This window comes from Panicum hallii, chromosome 7 (assembly GCF_002211085.1).
Source record: "Panicum hallii strain FIL2 chromosome 7, PHallii_v3.1, whole genome shotgun sequence".
Taxonomy (NCBI): domain Eukaryota; kingdom Viridiplantae; phylum Streptophyta; class Magnoliopsida; order Poales; family Poaceae; genus Panicum; species Panicum hallii.
Genome location: NC_038048.1, coordinates 38,309,584 through 38,329,075, shown reverse-complemented (window position 1 = coordinate 38,329,075; position 19,492 = coordinate 38,309,584). Strand labels below are relative to the sequence as shown.

Here is a 19,492-nt window from a genome sequence, read left to right as displayed (position 1 = left end):
CAATGTGCGAAATTTTCTGCAGATGCAAACAATTGCAAGTGCAGAATCCCATCAAGCAATCATTTTCCATAACCCTTTTTCAATCACCATTTGCAGAAAATAGAAAGACCAAATTCTTTTGTGGTAACCACCTTGCAAGGGTGCCAGGATCTGACCACATTCGAAGGGAAAGAAAATGCATAAGGATCCCTGCTTTACCTCTCATGGCGGAGTTTGCCATCGTAAAATGCAGTCGCGGTAGCGAGCGGCAGACTGGGAGGGGCGCTCGCAGTTGGTTACCAACCAACTATGCTGCCATTCCTGGCCACGCGAGCTCGAGCGCGCGGCTGCTCCCTCTACTCGGGTTCGTCGAATCGAGCCGGCGTGCCTCCACTCCTCTGTGCTAGCTGCAGAAGTAGGGGAGCAGAGAGCTGGTGCTAGCGCCTGAACGGTATGGGATTTTTCGGTTCCGCCGGCTGGAGAGGACGGCGGCGGCGGCGGGCGGATCGAAGGACGAGACTATCCCAGCCCAAACCAGGGGTCCATCTGCAAATATTCGGATCGTGATTATTAATTGCGATCCGAACCAGGGGTCTTTATGAAAAAATTGAGGGTTCATCTGTAAATATTCTGATCACGATTATTAATCGCAATCCGAACCAGGGGGCTATATGAAAAAATTTAGGGTTCATTTGTAAATATTCGGATCGTGATTAATAATCACGATCCAAACCAGGGGCTGTACAGAAAACTCAGGGTATATTTATAAATATTTGGATCGTGATTAATAATCGCGATTCAAAAAAGAATTCTTTTTGTAAAACTGAAGGGGGCCATATGCAAATATTTGGATCGCGATCCGAATGAGGGGCCTTTTTGAAAAATATTGAGGTCGGCTACATTGCAACCGGTGAGGTCGCCGGCGGCCGCCGCGGTGCATCCAACGGAGGTATCCTCCGGATCCCCCAAGCGCTGCCTCCGCTTACGGTCCGATCTGCTCTGTAAATGCTGAGGCAGGTAGCGGCGGCGGCGCGTCGAGAGCGCGCGTTGCGCAGACACAGGAGGGCGCGTAGAAGGCACCTACCGGCTACAGCTCGCCGAACAGCGACGCGGCGCTCGCAGATTCCGGTGGCGTGGCTCCATCATTACAAAGCAGGTCACAGGGTCACAGCTCATTCTGAAACTGAGCGGATCATTCCCTGACCCTTTTCTTTTCTAATTTCTTTCTTTTATTGTTCGTCTTGAGCAACAAGAACTGCAGAAATTCTGGATGCCATACGCTGGTCCGCATCCACCTTCGCGCTGCTTACCCTTCCTGGCACGTGCGCTGCTCTATTCAGCCGTACCAGAACTCCACAAGAGCGGCCGTGATGGCCGTGCGAGCCAAGAGCCAGAGCCGGCAATGCATCAGCTTCGGGTTCCTCCGTCAGGAATGGTGGTGGCTGACCGCCGCCACTGGAGATGCTGCTCCCGAGTCCCAGTCATTGCTTCCTCGCGTCACCCTTTTGCCTGCCTGCACATTGTCCAAAATGTGTATGTGTTTCTCAATCTGCAGATCAAATTTTATTTGATTTATTCCTCCAGTGTGTATGCAATAACTGAAGAGGATATTAAATATAACATGCCAACCTAGAACCTGAAACTGTTGATGGACTATTTTGAACTTACTTCACGCAGCGATGATGAATTAAGGCAATTGTACCTACTACCGGATAAGTTCAGTTACACAGCGTATGTGTGGAAATTGATTTTATGCAGCCTATTCTGCTGGGAGATGATTTATTCAGCAGCCAGCTAACAACAGATCTTGCATCCAAGAATTATCTACTCAGGTACTAGTAATGGCGATACTTGTACTAAATCCCTATTTTCTGATTGCTAGAGGTGTCTCTTTCTGACACAATTTGCATTTGTTCTTGTCCGTGATTAATTATTTGCTAGGCTTTGTCTTTTAGAAAAATTGTTCTGGGACACGAGTTGTCTTTTCTGTTGTACTGTTGTACACATTTGTTATCTTGCTTTCAGACATCAGCTTTTCATGTACAAGTTTTAGTTGCTCAGAACGATCAGCAATTTGACAGTTCAATTCCAAAACATCAAATTCAGTATTTTTGGCATGCCGAAATCAAGATCTGCTATACTGTAGTACTTACAGACCCCTCTTATAGTAAAAATTTCTCGTATTTTTGCCCCTTGATGTTAAGAATGCTTGTTTTAGTGTGATTGCTTGTCGTAATGCCCAAATTGCAGTCAGCAGGAAGTAGTTGAGTGATTAACTTTAATGGTAGTTGGTATCTCACGGGCCTGCAATAGCAATTGTATAAAATAGGCAGAATCTTTGATTGATCATGTTGTTACTATCAGTCTATCACCCTTTTGATTTTGAATGTCCATCTGCTTATCTATATAGTTTTATATCCCTCTTGTCTGTGATAGATGCAAGGCTAACAGTAATCAAGAGAGAGAAGACAAACTTTCAGGCAGTACCATGTCATTTAGAGGCTCTGTAGACTGGAGAGGAGACCCCAACTAAGAAGATATGTTATTGGAGTCAGAGCATTATGCTCCAAGTCTCCATATGCTGAGTTCCTTGTTTTTATCTATCTTTCCCCAAATATGTGTATAGTCATGAAAAAGTATCCATCACCTTACCATAAACCTTATTGGAACTGAATCCATGCCATTACCATGAACTAAGGTAACTGTAACTCTGTAGCAAGAAACTCATTTATGCTGGCTTAGTGTTGGGAGAAGAGTTTATGCAGTTTATTTCTTCTGGTTTTATTTCAGGGCTTCTCTGCTCAGGTATGGTGATGGTTGCATTTTGACTTTTTTGCTTATTACTGGTATTGTGTCATTCTAGCACATCTGGTAATTGTGCTTGTCCACGACTAGTTATTTGTTAGGTTTCCGTCTTCTAAACAATGTGATTTGCAGGACTTGTATGTCTCTTCTGATTCCAATATACCTATATATCCTGCTTCTTTCAGACGTAAGCATTTCCTGTTCATAAGTTATTAAGTTGCACTGCTATGCAGAGGAACTTCGCTTTCAATGCTCAACTAATTGATTATTGACATTTAAACTACAAACATCACACTCAGAATGAAGGAATGCTGATAGCAATGCTTGCTTTTTTCCCTCTCTTTTTTTACTTACAGACATCTTCCATTTTCCATGCCCTGGTTATTTTTTTATTATATGTTATGCTTGTTGTAGTGCCTAAATTTCAGTCAGTAGGAAGTAGGAGCAATGGAAGTCAACTTAATGTTGATAGTTGGTACCATACGGGCTTGAGTAGCAATGGCATAAAATAAGCTGAATCTTTGGTTCATCAACCACTCACTTTGAGTTTTAATATCCAGACCATCTGTTTACTTATACTATACCCCTCTTGTTTGCTAGGGATGCATTGGGCGGACAGTAATCAAGAGGGAGAAGAAAGTTTTCTGTAGTACCATGGCGATTGGTGGTTTTGTGGACTGGAGAGGAAACCCCATCAAGAGAAAGGTGCACGGAGGGGTCAGGGCAGCATGGTTTATGTACTGTAAGTCTCTACACACTAAGTTCCATGTATAATCTATCTTCCTGAATTACATTTTAGTCATTTACAGACATGCATCCTGGATGAAATGTATTCTTATTTTCAAACTTCCTCTCCTCCACATTTTCCCCCTTACAGTCCTGACAGTTGCAACAAACATGGTGAATGTCCCAATTTTGCTGAATTTAGTCACCTATCTCCGAGGAACAATGCATATGGGAGTATCGGGCTCAGCGACCACAGTCACTAATTTTGTTGGTGCCACATCTGGATTTTCTTTGATAGGAGCTTTCCTCTCAGATTCTTATATCACTCGTTCTAAAACTATACTTCTGTTTGGTCCATTGGAGTTTCTGGTAATTTTTTTCTTGGTCTTTTCGACCAACTACAGCCTACAAAGATATTTTGCATTTTCTGTTGCTTTACTAAATGTGAACCTACCAATAGTAGAGAACACAGTTATAGTTTCAATTAGATAATTGAATAAAGAACTTCAGTATCTTAAGATTGATTTTGAAAAGGGCTACCCGAATTACTTTAAATTGTGGATGAAGGTTTCTACCTTTTTTTTATTTGAGAAAGGTATTCTTGATTCCTTTAACAGAAGCCACACAATTTTACAGCTAGTTCAGACCAGCCAGGAAAACAACTGAATGTTGCATAGTCGTACATGCTACTACTGCATCTGCAACAAACTATACCAGAACAAAATCTATATAGTATCCAGTATTTTCTACCAAAAGCAGAAATGCCATGCTAATGAGATTCCAGAAATTGACACCCAGCGCCATTTTTTCTGCCGAAAATCATCAGCTAATCCTCTCCTTACAGTCAGACTGCCCTCTTCTTGTATGGAACAGCTCAATCGCCACTTGGCATAGAAAATGGCCACACAATATTCAATTTTGCATGAGTTGCTTTTATTTTGCTATAGATATGCTTGTTAGGATCTGATCTGACTAATACTGATGCAAACTATATCTGAAACTGAAGTTTTTGAAGTACTTTACAAACGCTCAAATGTAGGTAATTATAAACATGTAAATTTCAGGCCATCTGGCTATGTGGGAATGGTAATTGATTTACCTTACTAAAACATTGATAGGCTTCAAATCTATTTGGGAAACAGGTTGAAACTTAAAACACACTGGGAGCCTGCCCTGTTTTATTAAATTCAATTCATGACAAGTAAAGAATACCTGCTCTGGCAGTCTTGACTGTAAAGTCCACTTAATTCAGATAGAAGCTGCAAATAGTTTCAACAACAACAATAACAAAAGCAAAGCCTTTTATTCCAATCATGTTGGGTTAGGCTAGAGATGAAACACAACACGAGCCACAAAACAAAGGGTAAAAAAGCAAAAAGAAGTATCAGAAATAGTAATAATAGTAAAGAGGATGGATAGCCTAGGTCTTGGTTCCGGCATGTCAATTGCTAATTTCAGTGTGATCCTATCCAAAGCTAGCTCTCTAGGTATTTCCAAACATTTTAACTGGTCTATATTGTAAATTTTTGCTACCCATATTCACTGTCAGCTTTGAAAAGCCACTCAAACAGTAGTACCACATTCAATGAGCTTCGAGTTGTAAAGTTGGATTTGTTATTGATCAAACAGGACTGGTAACAGTTATTTTTATGCACCCTTTCTTGAGAACTATGTATGTATTATTCAGATTAAACAATCACTTGTGCAGGGCTATGGATTGCTTGCACTGCAAGCCCACGTTCCATCACTCCATCCACCACCTTGCAACATTGAAGCTGAACTCAGTAACTGCAAAGAGGTCCGTGGCTGGAACGCTACACTATTTTATACAGCCTTGTATATCAGTGCATTTGGTGAAGGTTGCATGCGTGCTTGCTTGCCATCCCTCGGAGCAAATCAGTTTGACCATGAAGATCTCTCTGAGTCCCGCCAACAGTCCAGCTTCTTTAACTGGTTCACCTTTGGGATCTCCTTTGGAGGTTTTGTGGGGCTAATTTTCATGGTGTGGCTTGCGAACTACAAGGGGTGGGACATAGGACTTGGCTTGTCTGCCATCCTAATTCTGCTTGGGTTGCTTGTGGTCGCAGCTGGCCTCCCTTTCTACCGCAACCAAGTACCTGAAGGAAGCCCTCTAACTCGAATCCTGCAGGTTGTGCTCTTTCCTAGCTTGGAACAGAAAATCTGACCTCAATAATCAACAAGTGTGTTTTAAATGTTGATTATCTACAATCTTGCCTCTCCAGGTTCTTGTGGTTGCATTCAGAAACAGGAGGTTTGAGCTGTGTGAGGAGCTGGAAGAAGCACAGGAAAGCAGTGCTGAGCGAGGCTCTACTAAAGTACTCTCCCAAACAAATAGCCTCAAGTAAGATTCAGAGAATCACATACAATTTTCGTTGTAGATTACTAGACATAGGGAGCCTTGCCTTGTTTCTGGTGTTGCCTATTATAAAATATTCCATGCATCCTTCCAGATTCCTCGATAAAGCCTGCATTAACCATGGCAATGAAGGAGCCTGGTCACTCTGCAGTATGACGAAGGTGGAAGAGACAAAGATTGTGCTCCGAATGCTTCCTCTGTTTGTCAGCTCCATGATTGGATATGTATCGAACCCTATCATCTTCACATTCACCGTGCAGCAAGGTGGCATGACAAACACAAGGCTGGGCAAGATCCATGTTTCCCCTGCAACACTCTTCATCATTCCCATCACATTCCAAATGGTAATGCTTGCAATCTATGACCGGTTCATAGTGCCATTCTTGCGCAAGCGCACAGGCTATTCCAATGGCATCACTCATTTGCAGCGGATTGGAATAGGCTTTGCCTCCATGGTTCTTGCATCGATAATCGCAGCAGTTGTTGAGAGAAAGAGAAAGGAAGATGCAGTGCAGATGTCCCTGTTCTGGCTTGTGCCTCAGTTCTTCCTTCTGGGCGTATCGGATGTCACGTCATTTCCTGGGCTCCTTGAGTTCTTCAACAGTGAGGCGCCTCGGGGCATGAAGTCCATCGCAACAGCATTGTTCTGGTGTGAGATAGGTCTTGCATCGTTGCTGGCCACCTTCCTGGTGCAAGTGGTGAACAGAGCCACGAGGCATGGGCACAAGGGAGGGTGGCTCGAGGGAACGAGCTTGAACAACAGCCATCTTGACCTGTTCTACTGGGTTGTGGCTGTTGTTGGATTACTTGGATTCGTTAACTACCTGTACTGGGCAAAGAAGTATGTCTACCATCAGGATCCACGCATCATCGATGAGCCATCGGTTGATCAAGATTCACCTTAAACTGCTGCACTAGAACCATCCTTTACTACAGAAAGGTGAAGCGAGAGTCTCGTTAATGTGCCACTTCTGAGCTGGAAAGTAGTGTCTCAATTTCATCCACGAGATTTCACGGTAATTTAGGCGTTTATGAAATTGTCATTTAATTCGTAATGGAAATGGGGTTAGCCTCGGTTCGAAAAAAATGAAATTGTCATTTAAAAAGGCAATCGCCTCTGTTTGTAATAGATAAATGTAACTGGGTGTTTCTCCATGGCATGTTTGTAATACATAAATGTTAAAAATATGCCAGATCTGTATAGCCCTGTCAGCTTGGATATGTATGTATCATCATCACTGGCAGTGGCTCACCATGAAATGAATTGTCTATGGACATCATGGTTCATATCATCATCAGGCACCGTTGTGCCGCACGTCCATGTTCTTGGCTGGTGGTCAGTTTGTTACTGCTAAGCATCCTGATAATATACACAGCATCCTTCAGTGGCCTAATTTTAGGTTCTGATTTTTCTTGTTTTCTTTTTCTTTCTTTTTTTGTAAGGGCAGAAGCTCTGCCATTCATTGGAAGTGAGAAGAAGAGAATTACAACACCAGACCTGCATGGAAGTGAAACACCATTGCCAAGCCCGGGACTGCATCTGGAAACAGATTGAGTTCATCAAGAGCGAGGCGAGATCATATAACAGAACCGATCGCACCAGCAGCTGGACTGGTAAGCGTGCGGCTCCTTTAAACTCAAAGAACGGTGTGACAAAGCGTCGAGACAGTGACAGAGGATGGTTGGAATAATGGAATTCAAGGACCAAACTCTCAACAGAACACGCCCGGGTCGCTTCTTCTTGTTGCTGCCAGCTTTCGAGCTGCCGAACCTGATGGCGTTGATCGACTACACTTTCTGGGCCAGGAGATCTGCCAGGAAGCAAGCAACAGCACATCAATAATAATATAATATCGGATTAGACGGCGACAATGCAGAAAATTGAGCAGCCAAACAGTGTTCAGCAGATCGATCATAAAGATCACGGAATTTCTATGATCTTTTTATACTTTGTCGACGGATACTAGATAGGAGCACACTGTATTGATCATGTAGTGCAACCGAGAAATATCTTCGATCTTCATCGATCAACAGCAGTTTGGCAGCCCGGCCGTCATCTGTCCAACATCGCATAGATGTTGATGTTCTCATCAGATGCAGCAGCAATCGTTATCTTGCAGTGCATAAATGTGCCCTCCCATCAACATCAAGTGATCACTTCTTCAAACCCTTTTACTACTAATCAACAGTTGCAGAGAATGAAAAGGACGTCAAATGAAGACTCTTCCCCCACTGGGCGTGGGCCGGCGGCGCTAGGAGCAACAAAGATAAGCTTCGTGATTGGGCAAGTGGTCAGAGGCGAGATAGAGCCATCGCATTCCTGAGCTTCCAGGTTGTTACCCGAGTAGCCGCCGCCCGGAAGGAGTCGTCGAGGCCTCCAACGTCGGTGTCGCGGACGGCCAGATCAGCGACGGCGCCGGTGGTGGAGGAAGATGGAATCACGAAACAACCGTACGGGTGTTGAGTGGGCGAGCTTGTCGCGATGGGTCACCGGCGGCCGCGGAGGATGGAGGTGGACGAAGACGGCGGCGGTGGAGGCAGGCACTCCGCGTGGATTTTTGTCGAGCGCCCCCTTCGCCGCCGCGGCGGCTGCCGTGGCCGTGGAGCCACTACCCGTCGGAACTTCTGAGCGAGACCCAACCGAAACAAGGGGGTATAGGGTGGTTTTTGTAAAATATCGGAGTCGCGATTAATAATCGCGATTCAAAATAGGGTGGTTTTTGTAAAATATTGGATCGAGATTAATAATCGCGATCCAAAATAGGGGCTATTCGTAAATTATTAGGGGGTTAAATGTAAAATTCTGGATCGCAGTTAAGGCCCCAATATGTAAATACTTAGAGGATTTCCGTGGCCGCCGACGGCGCACCCCCGCCGCATAGCCGCCGTGAACCCCATGCGGCCACGCCCGTTTCCACGGCGCCACCATACATCCTGCGCGCTGTGCAGCCACCTTCGCCACGGCGCCGGTGCGCCTCTACCTCCGGCTTCAGCTCCTTTGTAGCATGTGCGTGGCGAGCCATACCGGATGGATTCTGGCGAGGGCCGTGCTCGCCCACATCCGGCGCGCCGGCGTCCTTTTCGTTTTCTCCGTCACAAACGGCGGGTAGTCGGTCGCCACCGCTGGAGATGCTGCTCCCGGACACACCTTTCAGCTTTCACCCCTGCCTGCCTGCGGAGAGAATGGACGAATCAAGTTTGCAGACAGGTTATTGTGTACTGTATTTCTCAATCAGTAGATCAATTTTATCTGGGTTCTCCCTCCAATGTCTGCAATGAATGCAGATGGTAATGAAATGCAAACCCAGCATGAATTCTGCAAATTTGGATATTGCATAAAGTGAGAATTTGGATAAGAGGCGTCTTCGTTATACTCTTTTTTGTGTGTGTGTGAACTGTATCTATTAGGTACCTATAACGTGAAATACCTGATTTCCCTGGAAACCTCCTAGTTTCTGTACTCGGTAGTGTACAATAACACTGGAAATTCATGATGTATGGCCTGCACTGCTACCCAATTACCCAAGTGAGGGTGGCAGCTAGTATTATTCGGAATTTCGGATGCTTATCCTTAGCATGTCAGTGCACACAAAATCAGATAGCACATGGGCGGTTTAGTCAACAGTGGCTGCATGTCTTAACTATATGTCTTCTGACTTCTGAGGGTATTCGAATATCTCATCAATTATGGTAAGGAGGTGATGGTGACAGCAGCAGTTGTGACGAAACCTGCTTTGGTTTCTGCTTTTGTACAATTTCTATTCGTTCTTATTTTTTTACTTATGCTGGCAAGTCAGAATACCTGTAAGAACACTTTCCTTCTTACTACCTATATTTCCTAGAAATTGGTGACCCTTAGGTCTCTTAGAAATTGGAAAGGTGATTTCATTTCATACTTAAGTGATAGAAATCGGCTTTTCAGATGACTGTTACTAAAAACAGCACTTTCGCAGTCAACTGACAAAATATTGCACCCACAAATGATGGCGTCCTGAATACAATTCCTACTATATATTATTAATATTACTTTCCGAGCTCTCTAGTGGTACATGTCCTGCTTAATGTGAACGTGTTGTAGTGTCCAAATTTCAGTCAGCAGCAGCTAGGAACATTAGAAGTCAACTTTAGTATGTTGGTGTTTAGACTATCAGGGGTTGTGATAGGAATGGAGCAGAACAGGCAAAGAAGAAAACACTTTGATTGGCCAAGTTGTTGCTATCACGGTATCACCTCTTGATTTGAATGCCCATCGGTTTATTTATACCCCTCTCATATTTAGGGGACTCAGCAGGGAGCCAGTAATCAAGAGGGAGAAGGCAAAATCTTGATAAGTACCATGTCAATTATAGGTTTTGTGGACTGGAGAGGAAACCCCATCAGTAGAGGGGTGCATGGAGGAGTCAATGCAGCATGGTTTATATACTGTAAGTGTCTATATGCTATTCCTTGTTGCATCTATCTTCCCTGACATGTTTCCTGGATGAAAGTTTCTAATTTTCAAGCTTCGTTTCCTCCACTTTTTTCTTCCTTGCAGTTCTGACAGTTGTGGCAAACATCGTGAATGTCCCAAATATGCTGAATATGGTCACCTATATCCATGGAACAATGCATATGGGAGTTTCGAGCTCTGCAACAACAGTCACTAATGTCCTTGGTGCCACATCTGGGTTCGCTATGATAGGGGCTTTCCTCTCTGATTCCTACATCACTCGTTCAACAACTATACTTCTCTTTGGTCCATTGGAGTTTCTGGTATTCACTCGTCTACAGCCTACAGGAATTTTTCATGTTCTGTTGCTATCGCTAAATGTGAACTAACGATTGTAGAGAATTTGTGTGACATTTCATAGTTTTGTCAATTTAGATGAGTGAATGAAAAAAAAGATATGCTAGATTACTACCAAAGTTTACTAGCAACATGGATTCAATTTTTGCATTAAGTTGCTTTTATATAGTATAATTATGATTCTCAGGATCTGGTCTGGTTGATGTTAAGGTTAACTGTTGAAAGTTTGCACAAGTGCTGCTGAAGCACCTTGCCAGAGCTCATTTCTAGTTGGGTATACATGTAAACCAATTCCAGGAGTCTGGTTAGGTAGGAACAGCCTTGAAGATTACATAACATCAACAGTGATTGGCTTAAAATGTATTAAATTAACAGATCATATGTAAAACTTTGACTTACTTTGTCTCGTTTTGTTACATTTCAATTCATAAAGCATGCCTACTCCATGGTAATCTTGCTGCAAAGTCCACTTAATTCAGTTTCAAAAGAAATGGATCTGTATTCAGGTGTAAAGGAAAAGTTGGCATATCCATTTTTTACCCTTAGCTAAGTAAAACCAGCACTAACAATTTAACATCCTCCTGCTATTTTACTAAAAACTGATACCGCACAAGGATCTTCTGAAAGCCACTAAAAGAGTAGCCCCTGAATTTAGGGAAACTTTGGTTGTAATTTTGACCAGTCCATAAGCAAATGTGCACACGTTGACCATTTCTTACCTTTATCCACTGTAATTGCTATTGTGATAAACATGCAATTCTGCAGGGCTATGGACTGCTTGCACTGCAAGCCTACCTTCCTTCACTCCGTCCACCTGCTTGCAATATTGAAGCAGAAGCAAGTAACTGCAAAGAAGTCCATGGCTGGAATGCCACCCTGCTGTATGCAGCGTTGTATATCAGCGCACTTGGTGATGGTTGTATGCGTGCATGCATGCCATCCCTCGGAGCAGATCAATTTGACCATGAAGATCCCTCTGAGTCGCACCAGCAATCCAGCTTCTTTAATTGGTACACCTTTGGGATATCCTTTGGAGGTTTTATAGGGCTAATTCTCATAGTGTGGCTTCAAAACGACAAGGGGTGGGACATTGGATTTGGCGTGTGTTCCATCCTAATTCTGCTTGGGTTGCTTGTGTTTGCTCTTGGTCTCCCTTTCTACCGCAACCAAATACCTGAAGGAAGCCCTCTAACTCGAATACTGCAGGTTGTGCTCCTTCCTATTTTATTTAGACCGTAAATTTTTCTCTCAATTATCGAGAAATGTGTTGTGAATATTGATTAGCTGCAATCTTGCCTCTCCAGGTTCTTGTGGTCGCATTCAGAAAGAGGAGCCTTGAGCTTCCAGAGAAACTGGAAGAGGCGCAAGAAAGGAGTGCTGAGCCAGACTTTATTGAAGTACTCCCTGAAACAAATAGCTTGAAGTAAGATTGAGAGAAACACAAACCATTTTCTGTGCAGCCTACTAGTTATGAAGAGTGGAGAGCGTTACCTTGTTTCTCGATTGCCTAGTATAAACTATGTCATGCATTTTGTCAGATTCCTGGACAAAGCCTGCATCAACCGTGGGAAAGATGGAGCCTGGTCACTTTGCGGTACTACGAAGGTGGAGGAGACTAAGATCGTACTCCGTGTGCTTCCTCTGTTCATCAGCTCAATGATTGGATACGTATCAAACCCGATCCTCTTCACATTCACCGTGCAGCAAGGTGGCATCACAAACACAAGGCTGGGCAAGATCCGTGTTCCCCCCGCTATACTTTTCATCATCCCCATCATATTCCAGATGGTAATGCTTCCCATCTATGATCAGTTCCTTGTGCCGTTCTTGCGCAAGCGCACGGGCTATGCCAGTGGCATCACTCATTTGCAGCGTGTCGGCATAGGCTTCGCCTCCATCATACTTGCATCAGTCATCGCAGCAGTTGTTGAGAGGAAGAGAAAGGAGGCTGCAGTGCAGATGTCCCTGTTTTGGCTCACGCCTCAGTTTTTCTTGCTGGGTGTGTCAGACGTGACATCCTTTCCCGGGCTCCTCGAGTTCTTCAACAGCGAGGCACCACGAGGCATGAAGTCAATCGCAGCTGCCTTGTTCTGGGGTGTCCTAGGGCTCTCGTCATTGCTAGCCACTTTCCTGGTGCAAATAGTGAATAGGGTCACAAGGCATGGGCGCCGTGGAGGGTGGCTGGAGGCTGCAAGCTTGAACAACAGCCGTCTTGATCTGTTTTACTGGGTTGTGGCTGTTGTCGGATTGCTTGCCTTCTTGAACTACCTGTACTGGGCCAAGAGGTATGTCTACCGGCACGATCCACGCATCGTCACTAATCAACTATCGGTCAATCAGGGTTCACTTTGAAACATCACAAGATGCGCACTCAGATCATCCTTCAGTTCAGCAAAGGCAGGATATTTATGCTCTGGTTTACCATGCCATGGATTAGTCTGTTTCTCTGTTCTGAATTCTGATCCCTGATTGTATGCAGCTAATTGGCTGGATATCATCCGTGATACTTACCAATAGTTACATGTGTGAAAACCTCATCATCAAAGGAGATGTTCATATAGTTTATATTGTGGAAGTGCCGAAGTGGGTGTTTCTCTGTGACTGAAAGCTTCAGATACACAATTATGTCAAATTACTATAAAAAATATGTGAAATTGGTAAGATCTGGCATGCCAGCTTGAATTTATTGTGTAATTAAGCTACCCCTGTAGAAAATAAGGTTCGCCACAAATGGATTTTCAGTGTATGTTCTGCAGAGTAATGTCAGCGCGGCCATCCATTCTTTTCTTTGAAGTAATCAAGGAAGATTCATCAGGCAGTAGCAGATTGGCAGCACCAATGTGCCCCATAGTGATGTTCTCCACGACGCCGGCATTCAGCAATCCATCTCTTCAAGCAGATGCAGGCATTCCGCACCCTGCAATGCCCAAACTGTCATCCTCCCTTTAAGCGACTCTCCAAACCCTTCTTTGATCGCCATTTGTGATTGACCAGGGCCATTTTCTTCGAGTTTCCGGATTGCTGCCATTGCAGCCTTCCGCTAAGGGTCCCTGACGCCTCCGCCGTCATTTGAGAGATTGCTGGGAGTGCGTCTTAGGCTATCACTTAAGTCTACGGATTCATTTATGTATAAAAGATGCTGAGTTAGGGGTCTTTGTTTGTGAGGTTTAGGGACTTAGTTGCAGCATTCAGGGATCTGTTTGTAAGCTTCAGGGACTTCTTTGTTAATTCCAGAAACCTTCTTGTAATATCTAACCCTACCAATGGAATAATTATAAACAACCGTCTCCTCCTCCCTGTAAAGGTGTGTTTGGTTGGGGAGCCAACTTAGATGGAATGGCTCTATTCCAATTTCTGATAATAGAGTCGCTCCGTTCTACTTTGGTAAGCAGAACGGAACCGCTCCATTTTTGTTTGGTTGGAGAGTGCGCTAAAGTAGAACCATTACATTCTGTGTTTGGCTGGAGAGCCAGGTGAGTGTGGTTACCTCCTCCTTTGTTGGGTGAGTTTACCACCATATTTCAGTTAAAATGCACCATAATTAACTAAGTTTCAACATGATATAATATGCAATATAATTAATTGAGTTTCAACATGACATAATATGTAGAATTAATACCAAGTGCATTGTGTAAGGACACAGGCAAAAGTACAACGCATGCATAAGTTCAAATCAACCGAAATAACTAGACTAACCAACAACATAAGGGCCACACATCAACCACAGCCCAACATCTTTCCGCATCAGCTGGTTGATAATTTTACCATCTATGCGACTATGCGCCACAACTTTCTCACCCTAAACTTCGATTTTTTAGGAAAAAAGGTTACAATCCACACCATCCAAAAAGTAAATCAAGGTGATGATGTATAGATGCTTGTAGTATTACTTGGTTGTAAATACATCACAATGTAGCAGCTTATACAGCATCGTCTTGAGGCATAAGCCAACTCGATCTTCCACACCCAGCCTCGAGAGCATCAGCTCGCACAGCACCTTTTTTCCTACCGCACCATCTAGCATGTGCAAACAGAACAGGGCATAGGCTAATTTGATATTCCCACAACATCAGGCTGTTCGAGCATCAGCTCACGCGCGGCAGCATTGTTCTGAACATCTGCATTGCAGATGACTGAGCCGATCTAGACAGATCGACGCTAGGCTGGGATCCGCCGCCGGGGGGGGGGGGGGGGGGGGGGGGCGCCTCTCGCGTGCGGGAGACAAGCGCTCGCGTCCGGTCGTTTTAAGCGAGTGTCTCTCGTTTCGCATACTAGAGTATATTCCTTTGTTGGAACCGCTCCGTCCCACCGTTCCTCAACCAAACACCGGAAAAAATGGAGTCACTCCATTTCATCTCCATCCATCCTACCAACCAAACACACCGTAAAGAGAGCCAAGGTACGAAGGAGAGGATTTTTGCCCATTTGCTCTCTTGCTTATCTATTTTGCTCTCATTCTCACTCTATCATCTAAGGTTGCTAAGTTTCTCTTAAGAAAGTTCTTTTAGTACCTTTCTTTCTGGATTCGGCTCGTCCAAACCCAATAATGGCATCTACCGTGGTCTTAGCTCGAATAAACAACGCACCACAGAGAAGATTAAGATGGTTTTTTAGAGAGTTGGCATCGTACTCAGCACATTATTTTTTATCTGGAGGGATGAGTCCAACAAGGAAAAAGAAGATCGAAGGTGCTAGTAAAGTTGGTAATCATCATTCTCATCCCAGCGTCACCTCCGCTCAACAGCACTCATTTCCTCTTAGCGATGCCTAGTAGCATACAGCATGAAGAAGCTGCAGCCTAGTGCCGTCTAAACACCAGGGGAAGGTTATGCTCCACGTCTCCATACAAAAAACTTAAATCTCATCACCTTCGTTGTTCTTGAATGCAAAGCACAAAGTCCAAGGCATGCATGAAGCTGCTGTAGTCATCTCTGAATGCATGCACCACCTCCGAACGGCACCGTGGCAAGTCAGGCAACAGCAACGAAGCCATCATTCCGCCAAGCAACGAGGCAGCTTTGCATGTCACCTCCGCACTGGCAGCGAAGCCGCATGCAGCGACGAGCCGCCCCGACGGTCCGACAAAAAATACGCCTCGACAGTCAGTCACAAAGAGCACCTGCACCTTCGATGGGAAGCATGCACTGTCGACGAGTTTTACCGGTCGCCATCTCTGCTCGGCAAATAATTAAGCTCCCATACGGCACGACAAATTCTGACAAGAAAAGTTAATTGAAGCTATCAAACAATTAATCGAAGCATGCATGATTGTAGACGGCAAGAGAAAAGCTAATCGAAGCAGTCCCACGCCGGCATGTTCTGGCAGGAGAAGACAAGCCACACCTTCGCTGATACATGCTCACCACACCCTTCTACCTCACCGGCTGCTCGAAGCTGACGTTTGCCTCCGGAGAGATGATCCGTGCGGGTCATGCACCTTCGATCACCCGCATGACGCGAGGCGAGGACCCAGGAACCTCTGATGATTCCTGCATGGGCCATGCAATCGTTCAACCAGAAGCCGAAAGTGGTGGTCCACTCGAAACTGGCGAGTCCAATCTAAAGCGGCAGCTGATTCGGAGTTAATGGCTCAGACCAAAGCATCAGAGGGTCAGAACTCACGATGACACCACAAAAATAAAAGAGAGAACGGAGCTCATCCCCTTTTTAGCAAATCAACTTATCTTTCTACTCTACACCCTCGTTTACATGCTCCACTTTAATTAGGGTAGGTTCAGTACAGCTTTCTATACCAAGCAATTCAACACTTGTCAGAACCTCTAGTATGTATGCATCCATCTTACTTTCATATCCAGTAGCAGATGTATCACATATTCTTGGCAACGGAGCTCAACTAGCTCCACAAGTATATACCTAAGCCTTGCGTCACCTTCACTTAGTGTTTCCTTTCTTTCTCAAGTCAAACAAAGCAAAAAATGATGACCACTGTCGCACTAGAAAAAAGGAGTATCAGCCTGACACCACATGGGACGGGCTGCGACATCATCGTCGCTCCCACCGCAAGATACTGTGCAGAGCAAGAGTGCAAGAAAAGTCAGTGTTCCCAGCAGCTGGACGAAAAAAGATTTCATCCCAGCAACACTGAAACCTGAAATACTGAAATAAACAGAGATAAGTGATGTGACCTTTTTGTTTTCTAGACAAAAAACTTTGATTCCATCACCTCCGATGGTCTCATTTAACTTTGCTACGGTATGAACGTACCAATTTTTTAACTGCACGTCCCCTTTGCCCTTTGCTAATTTTTCTCAGGAACAAACCTGGCTAGTGCCCACGATGCGAAGCTGCTCATTACCTCCGCGTGAGGATGGCTGACTGCCCATCGGCTAACTGCTCACTCTTTCAAACTACTCAGCACTCATAAGCCATGCATCAACTACTCAGCAAAGCTATCTAGGCCACACCACGCAAGGACGTTCAAACTCTTTCAAAAGGCACAGCATTCATCCGTGCAAGACAACCACAAGAACATCATCGGCATCTTCGCTAGTCCATCCGACGCCGTCCGTTATCTCCACATGAGGTTGGCGGCTCGCACCTGGCCGCATTTCACCTTCGCTGGCAATTTTACGCAGCACATGCTTTGACAAAATGTTCATCGGCCAACTTGGCTTCCCGTAACAAGGGTGTCCGGGACCTTTTCGCTTCAGCCTGCGAAGGTGACCAGGACCTTCGGGCTCCCTTTCTTGAACCCTCTGATATATTCACTCACCCATCTGGTCCTGTCCGCTACCTCCGCATGGGACGTCATGCGAAGGTTATTATGAATAAAGTGACGAAGTCACTATCACAGATAAGTAATCAATGCACACGACTATTCAATTTTGCTCATGCATGCATGCATAGGTCCGCGACGTTGAATTCTTTTAAGAATGGCTCATTTGTGCAAACATTATTTTTGCTCTTTACCTATCACCTTCGCATACTCATATAGACCATGCATTTAAATCATTTATCCATTCCTTTGAATCAAAAGCAAAACCTCTATGAAGAAAAGAAGAGGATCCGCAAAGTGTTCGGGATATTATTATTAAATTTTTACTACCTTCATATAATACAATGGTTGCTCAAACCTATCTTGCTTATGGATCAATTCTGTAAAATCCATGAAATTTTCTCTCACTAACATCTGTGTTTGCAGGAGGTATCCTTTAAAGAACTTTACTCATTATTTATCTGTTATTGTATTTGCATGTTCTAAGCTCTCTAAGCTTATCATTCTCCAACCAAGTTTGTTCCACGTGATGAAATTAACTCACTAACCCCTCTCTTGAGGATAATTTTTCTTCCAAAAATGCAGAGTTATCATACTTAGTTTCTGGAGAATGTTATGACCTTATTGGTTTTCTACCCTCATTAATCTCTAGATAAGGTCAGGTTTTTCAGAGAAGGTTATAACCCTATCGGTTTTCTACTTGTATTGATCTCTAGAGAAGGTTATGGCTCTCATTGACCTTCAGAGAATGTTAGAGCTCTTGGAGAAGGTTATGACAAAGGTTATCATCTTATTGATTTCAATCTCTATCAACCGTCAGAAAAGGTTATGGCTCTCACCGACCTCCAGAGAAGGTCAGAGCTCTTGGAGAAGATTATGATGAAGGTTATTACCTTATTAATTTCAATCTCTATCAACCGCCAGAGAAGGTTATGGCTCTCATTGATCTCTAGAAAAGGTCAGAGCTCTTGGAGAAGGTTATGACAAAGATTATCACCTTAGTGGCTTTCAATCTCTATTAACCGTTAGAGAAAGTTATGGCTTTTATTGACTTCTAGAGAAGGTTAGAAGGTCCTTGACTTAATCGACTTTCCTTAGTCATGGATGGGGCCTCTCTTCAAGCAAAGAACCTTCATCGGCAAGGGAGTATATGAGAAGTACAAGTTAGAAGGTCCTCATCTAACCTGGTCACGCACAAGAAGTTTGTCCATAACCTTAGATCATGGACTCATCATGTCAAGACGGCTACGAACCAAGAATATATTTTAGAAATTGAAGTGAGAAGGTCCTCGAGGGACTAAGTCATTTATAAGGTGATTGTCGCTCACCTTAGATCGTGTCCTTTCCAAACAAGTAACCTTCAGAACTAAAGGATATATTTTGGAGACTAAGGTTAGAAGGTCCTTGAGGGACCAAGTCATTCGCAAGGTAATCCCCACCAACCTTAGATCGTCGTTTCCTCAAGCTAAGAAACTACGTAAGTAAAGAATGTGCTAGAGGTCCAATAAAAATACCGTGAAGGTACCACACCTACAGACACCCACCTACCTTGCTATGCTCAATTGTTTTTATATAAGTACATCTTATCATGGTTTTGTACTAACTTTTTTATTTCTTGGGTCAAAGCAACGAAGAGTTGCAAACATCGATCGTCGCCCTTCGAAGGCTCTAATGGTGTAAGTTAGTAAAGTTCGCATGCCTCGCAAATTTTGCATACTTATCTAAAAGTGCAACAAGCACTCAAATGGCAAGGGGCTTCCGGACCTAAAGGTCTTGAAGCCAAAATATCTTATGACCTCCAATCTAGACTTCACCCAAAATACTTAGCCAGAGGAGCTGTTCTTGAAAGTTATACATTTTTTATACAATGGAATTTGCCTTCACTAACATGCAGGTTTTTTCAAGATAAACACTCCTTTTTCGCCTTAGGTTAACCCCTTTATGCTAGACCTTCGCATTCATTTCGCAGGAATATTGGTTTTCATCCAAACCTAAGTGCTTGATACATTGGTTTACACGATATATGGGTTTTCATCAAGAGATATCTCTTATTGACCTCCGGCTCTTACTGGATATTGGATTG

General features: G+C 44.0%; 2 protein-coding genes across 8 annotated transcripts; both read left to right on the top strand.

The window, feature by feature from the left end:
• The first annotated feature begins 961 nt into the window (after positions 1-961).
• On the top strand, positions 962-7,179 carry LOC112899667 (protein NRT1/ PTR FAMILY 4.4-like). Of its 4 annotated transcripts, XM_025968235.1 has the most exons (9): positions 1,696-1,811; positions 2,416-2,677; positions 2,770-2,784; positions 2,917-2,971; positions 3,385-3,526; positions 3,662-3,879; positions 5,219-5,659; positions 5,754-5,872; positions 5,982-7,179. In XM_025968235.1, the coding sequence occupies exons 4-9, from the start codon at positions 2,924-2,926 to the stop codon at positions 6,790-6,792; spliced, it is 1,779 nt and encodes a 592-aa protein (XP_025824020.1). In that variant the 5' UTR covers positions 1,696-1,811; positions 2,416-2,677; positions 2,770-2,784; positions 2,917-2,923; the 3' UTR covers positions 6,793-7,179. The 4 variants fall into 4 exon arrangements, with proteins under 4 accessions (XP_025824019.1, XP_025824020.1, XP_025824021.1 ...); XM_025968234.1 differs by lacking the exons at positions 2,416-2,677; positions 2,770-2,784 and adding an exon at positions 962-1,512 and having other exon boundaries at positions 1,657-1,811; XM_025968236.1 differs by lacking the exons at positions 2,416-2,677; positions 2,770-2,784; positions 2,917-2,971 and having other exon boundaries at positions 1,697-1,811.
• A 1,568-nt stretch (positions 7,180-8,747) lies between these two features.
• On the top strand, positions 8,748-13,955 carry LOC112899666 (protein NRT1/ PTR FAMILY 4.6-like). 4 transcript variants are annotated; one of them, XM_025968233.1, is made up of 6 exons: positions 8,748-9,095; positions 10,179-10,311; positions 10,422-10,639; positions 11,439-11,879; positions 11,978-12,096; positions 12,212-13,955. In XM_025968233.1, the coding sequence occupies exons 1-6, from the start codon at positions 8,916-8,918 to the stop codon at positions 13,023-13,025; spliced, it is 1,905 nt and encodes a 634-aa protein (XP_025824018.1). In that variant the 5' UTR covers positions 8,748-8,915; the 3' UTR covers positions 13,026-13,955. The 4 variants fall into 4 exon arrangements, 2 of the variants coding, with proteins under 2 accessions (XP_025824018.1, XP_025824017.1); XR_003230087.1 differs by lacking the exon at positions 8,748-9,095 and having other exon boundaries at positions 10,167-10,311; positions 12,212-13,330; positions 13,430-13,955; XR_003230086.1 differs by lacking the exon at positions 8,748-9,095 and having other exon boundaries at positions 10,167-10,311; positions 12,212-13,330; positions 13,416-13,955.
• The last annotated feature ends 5,537 nt before the right edge of the window (positions 13,956-19,492 follow it).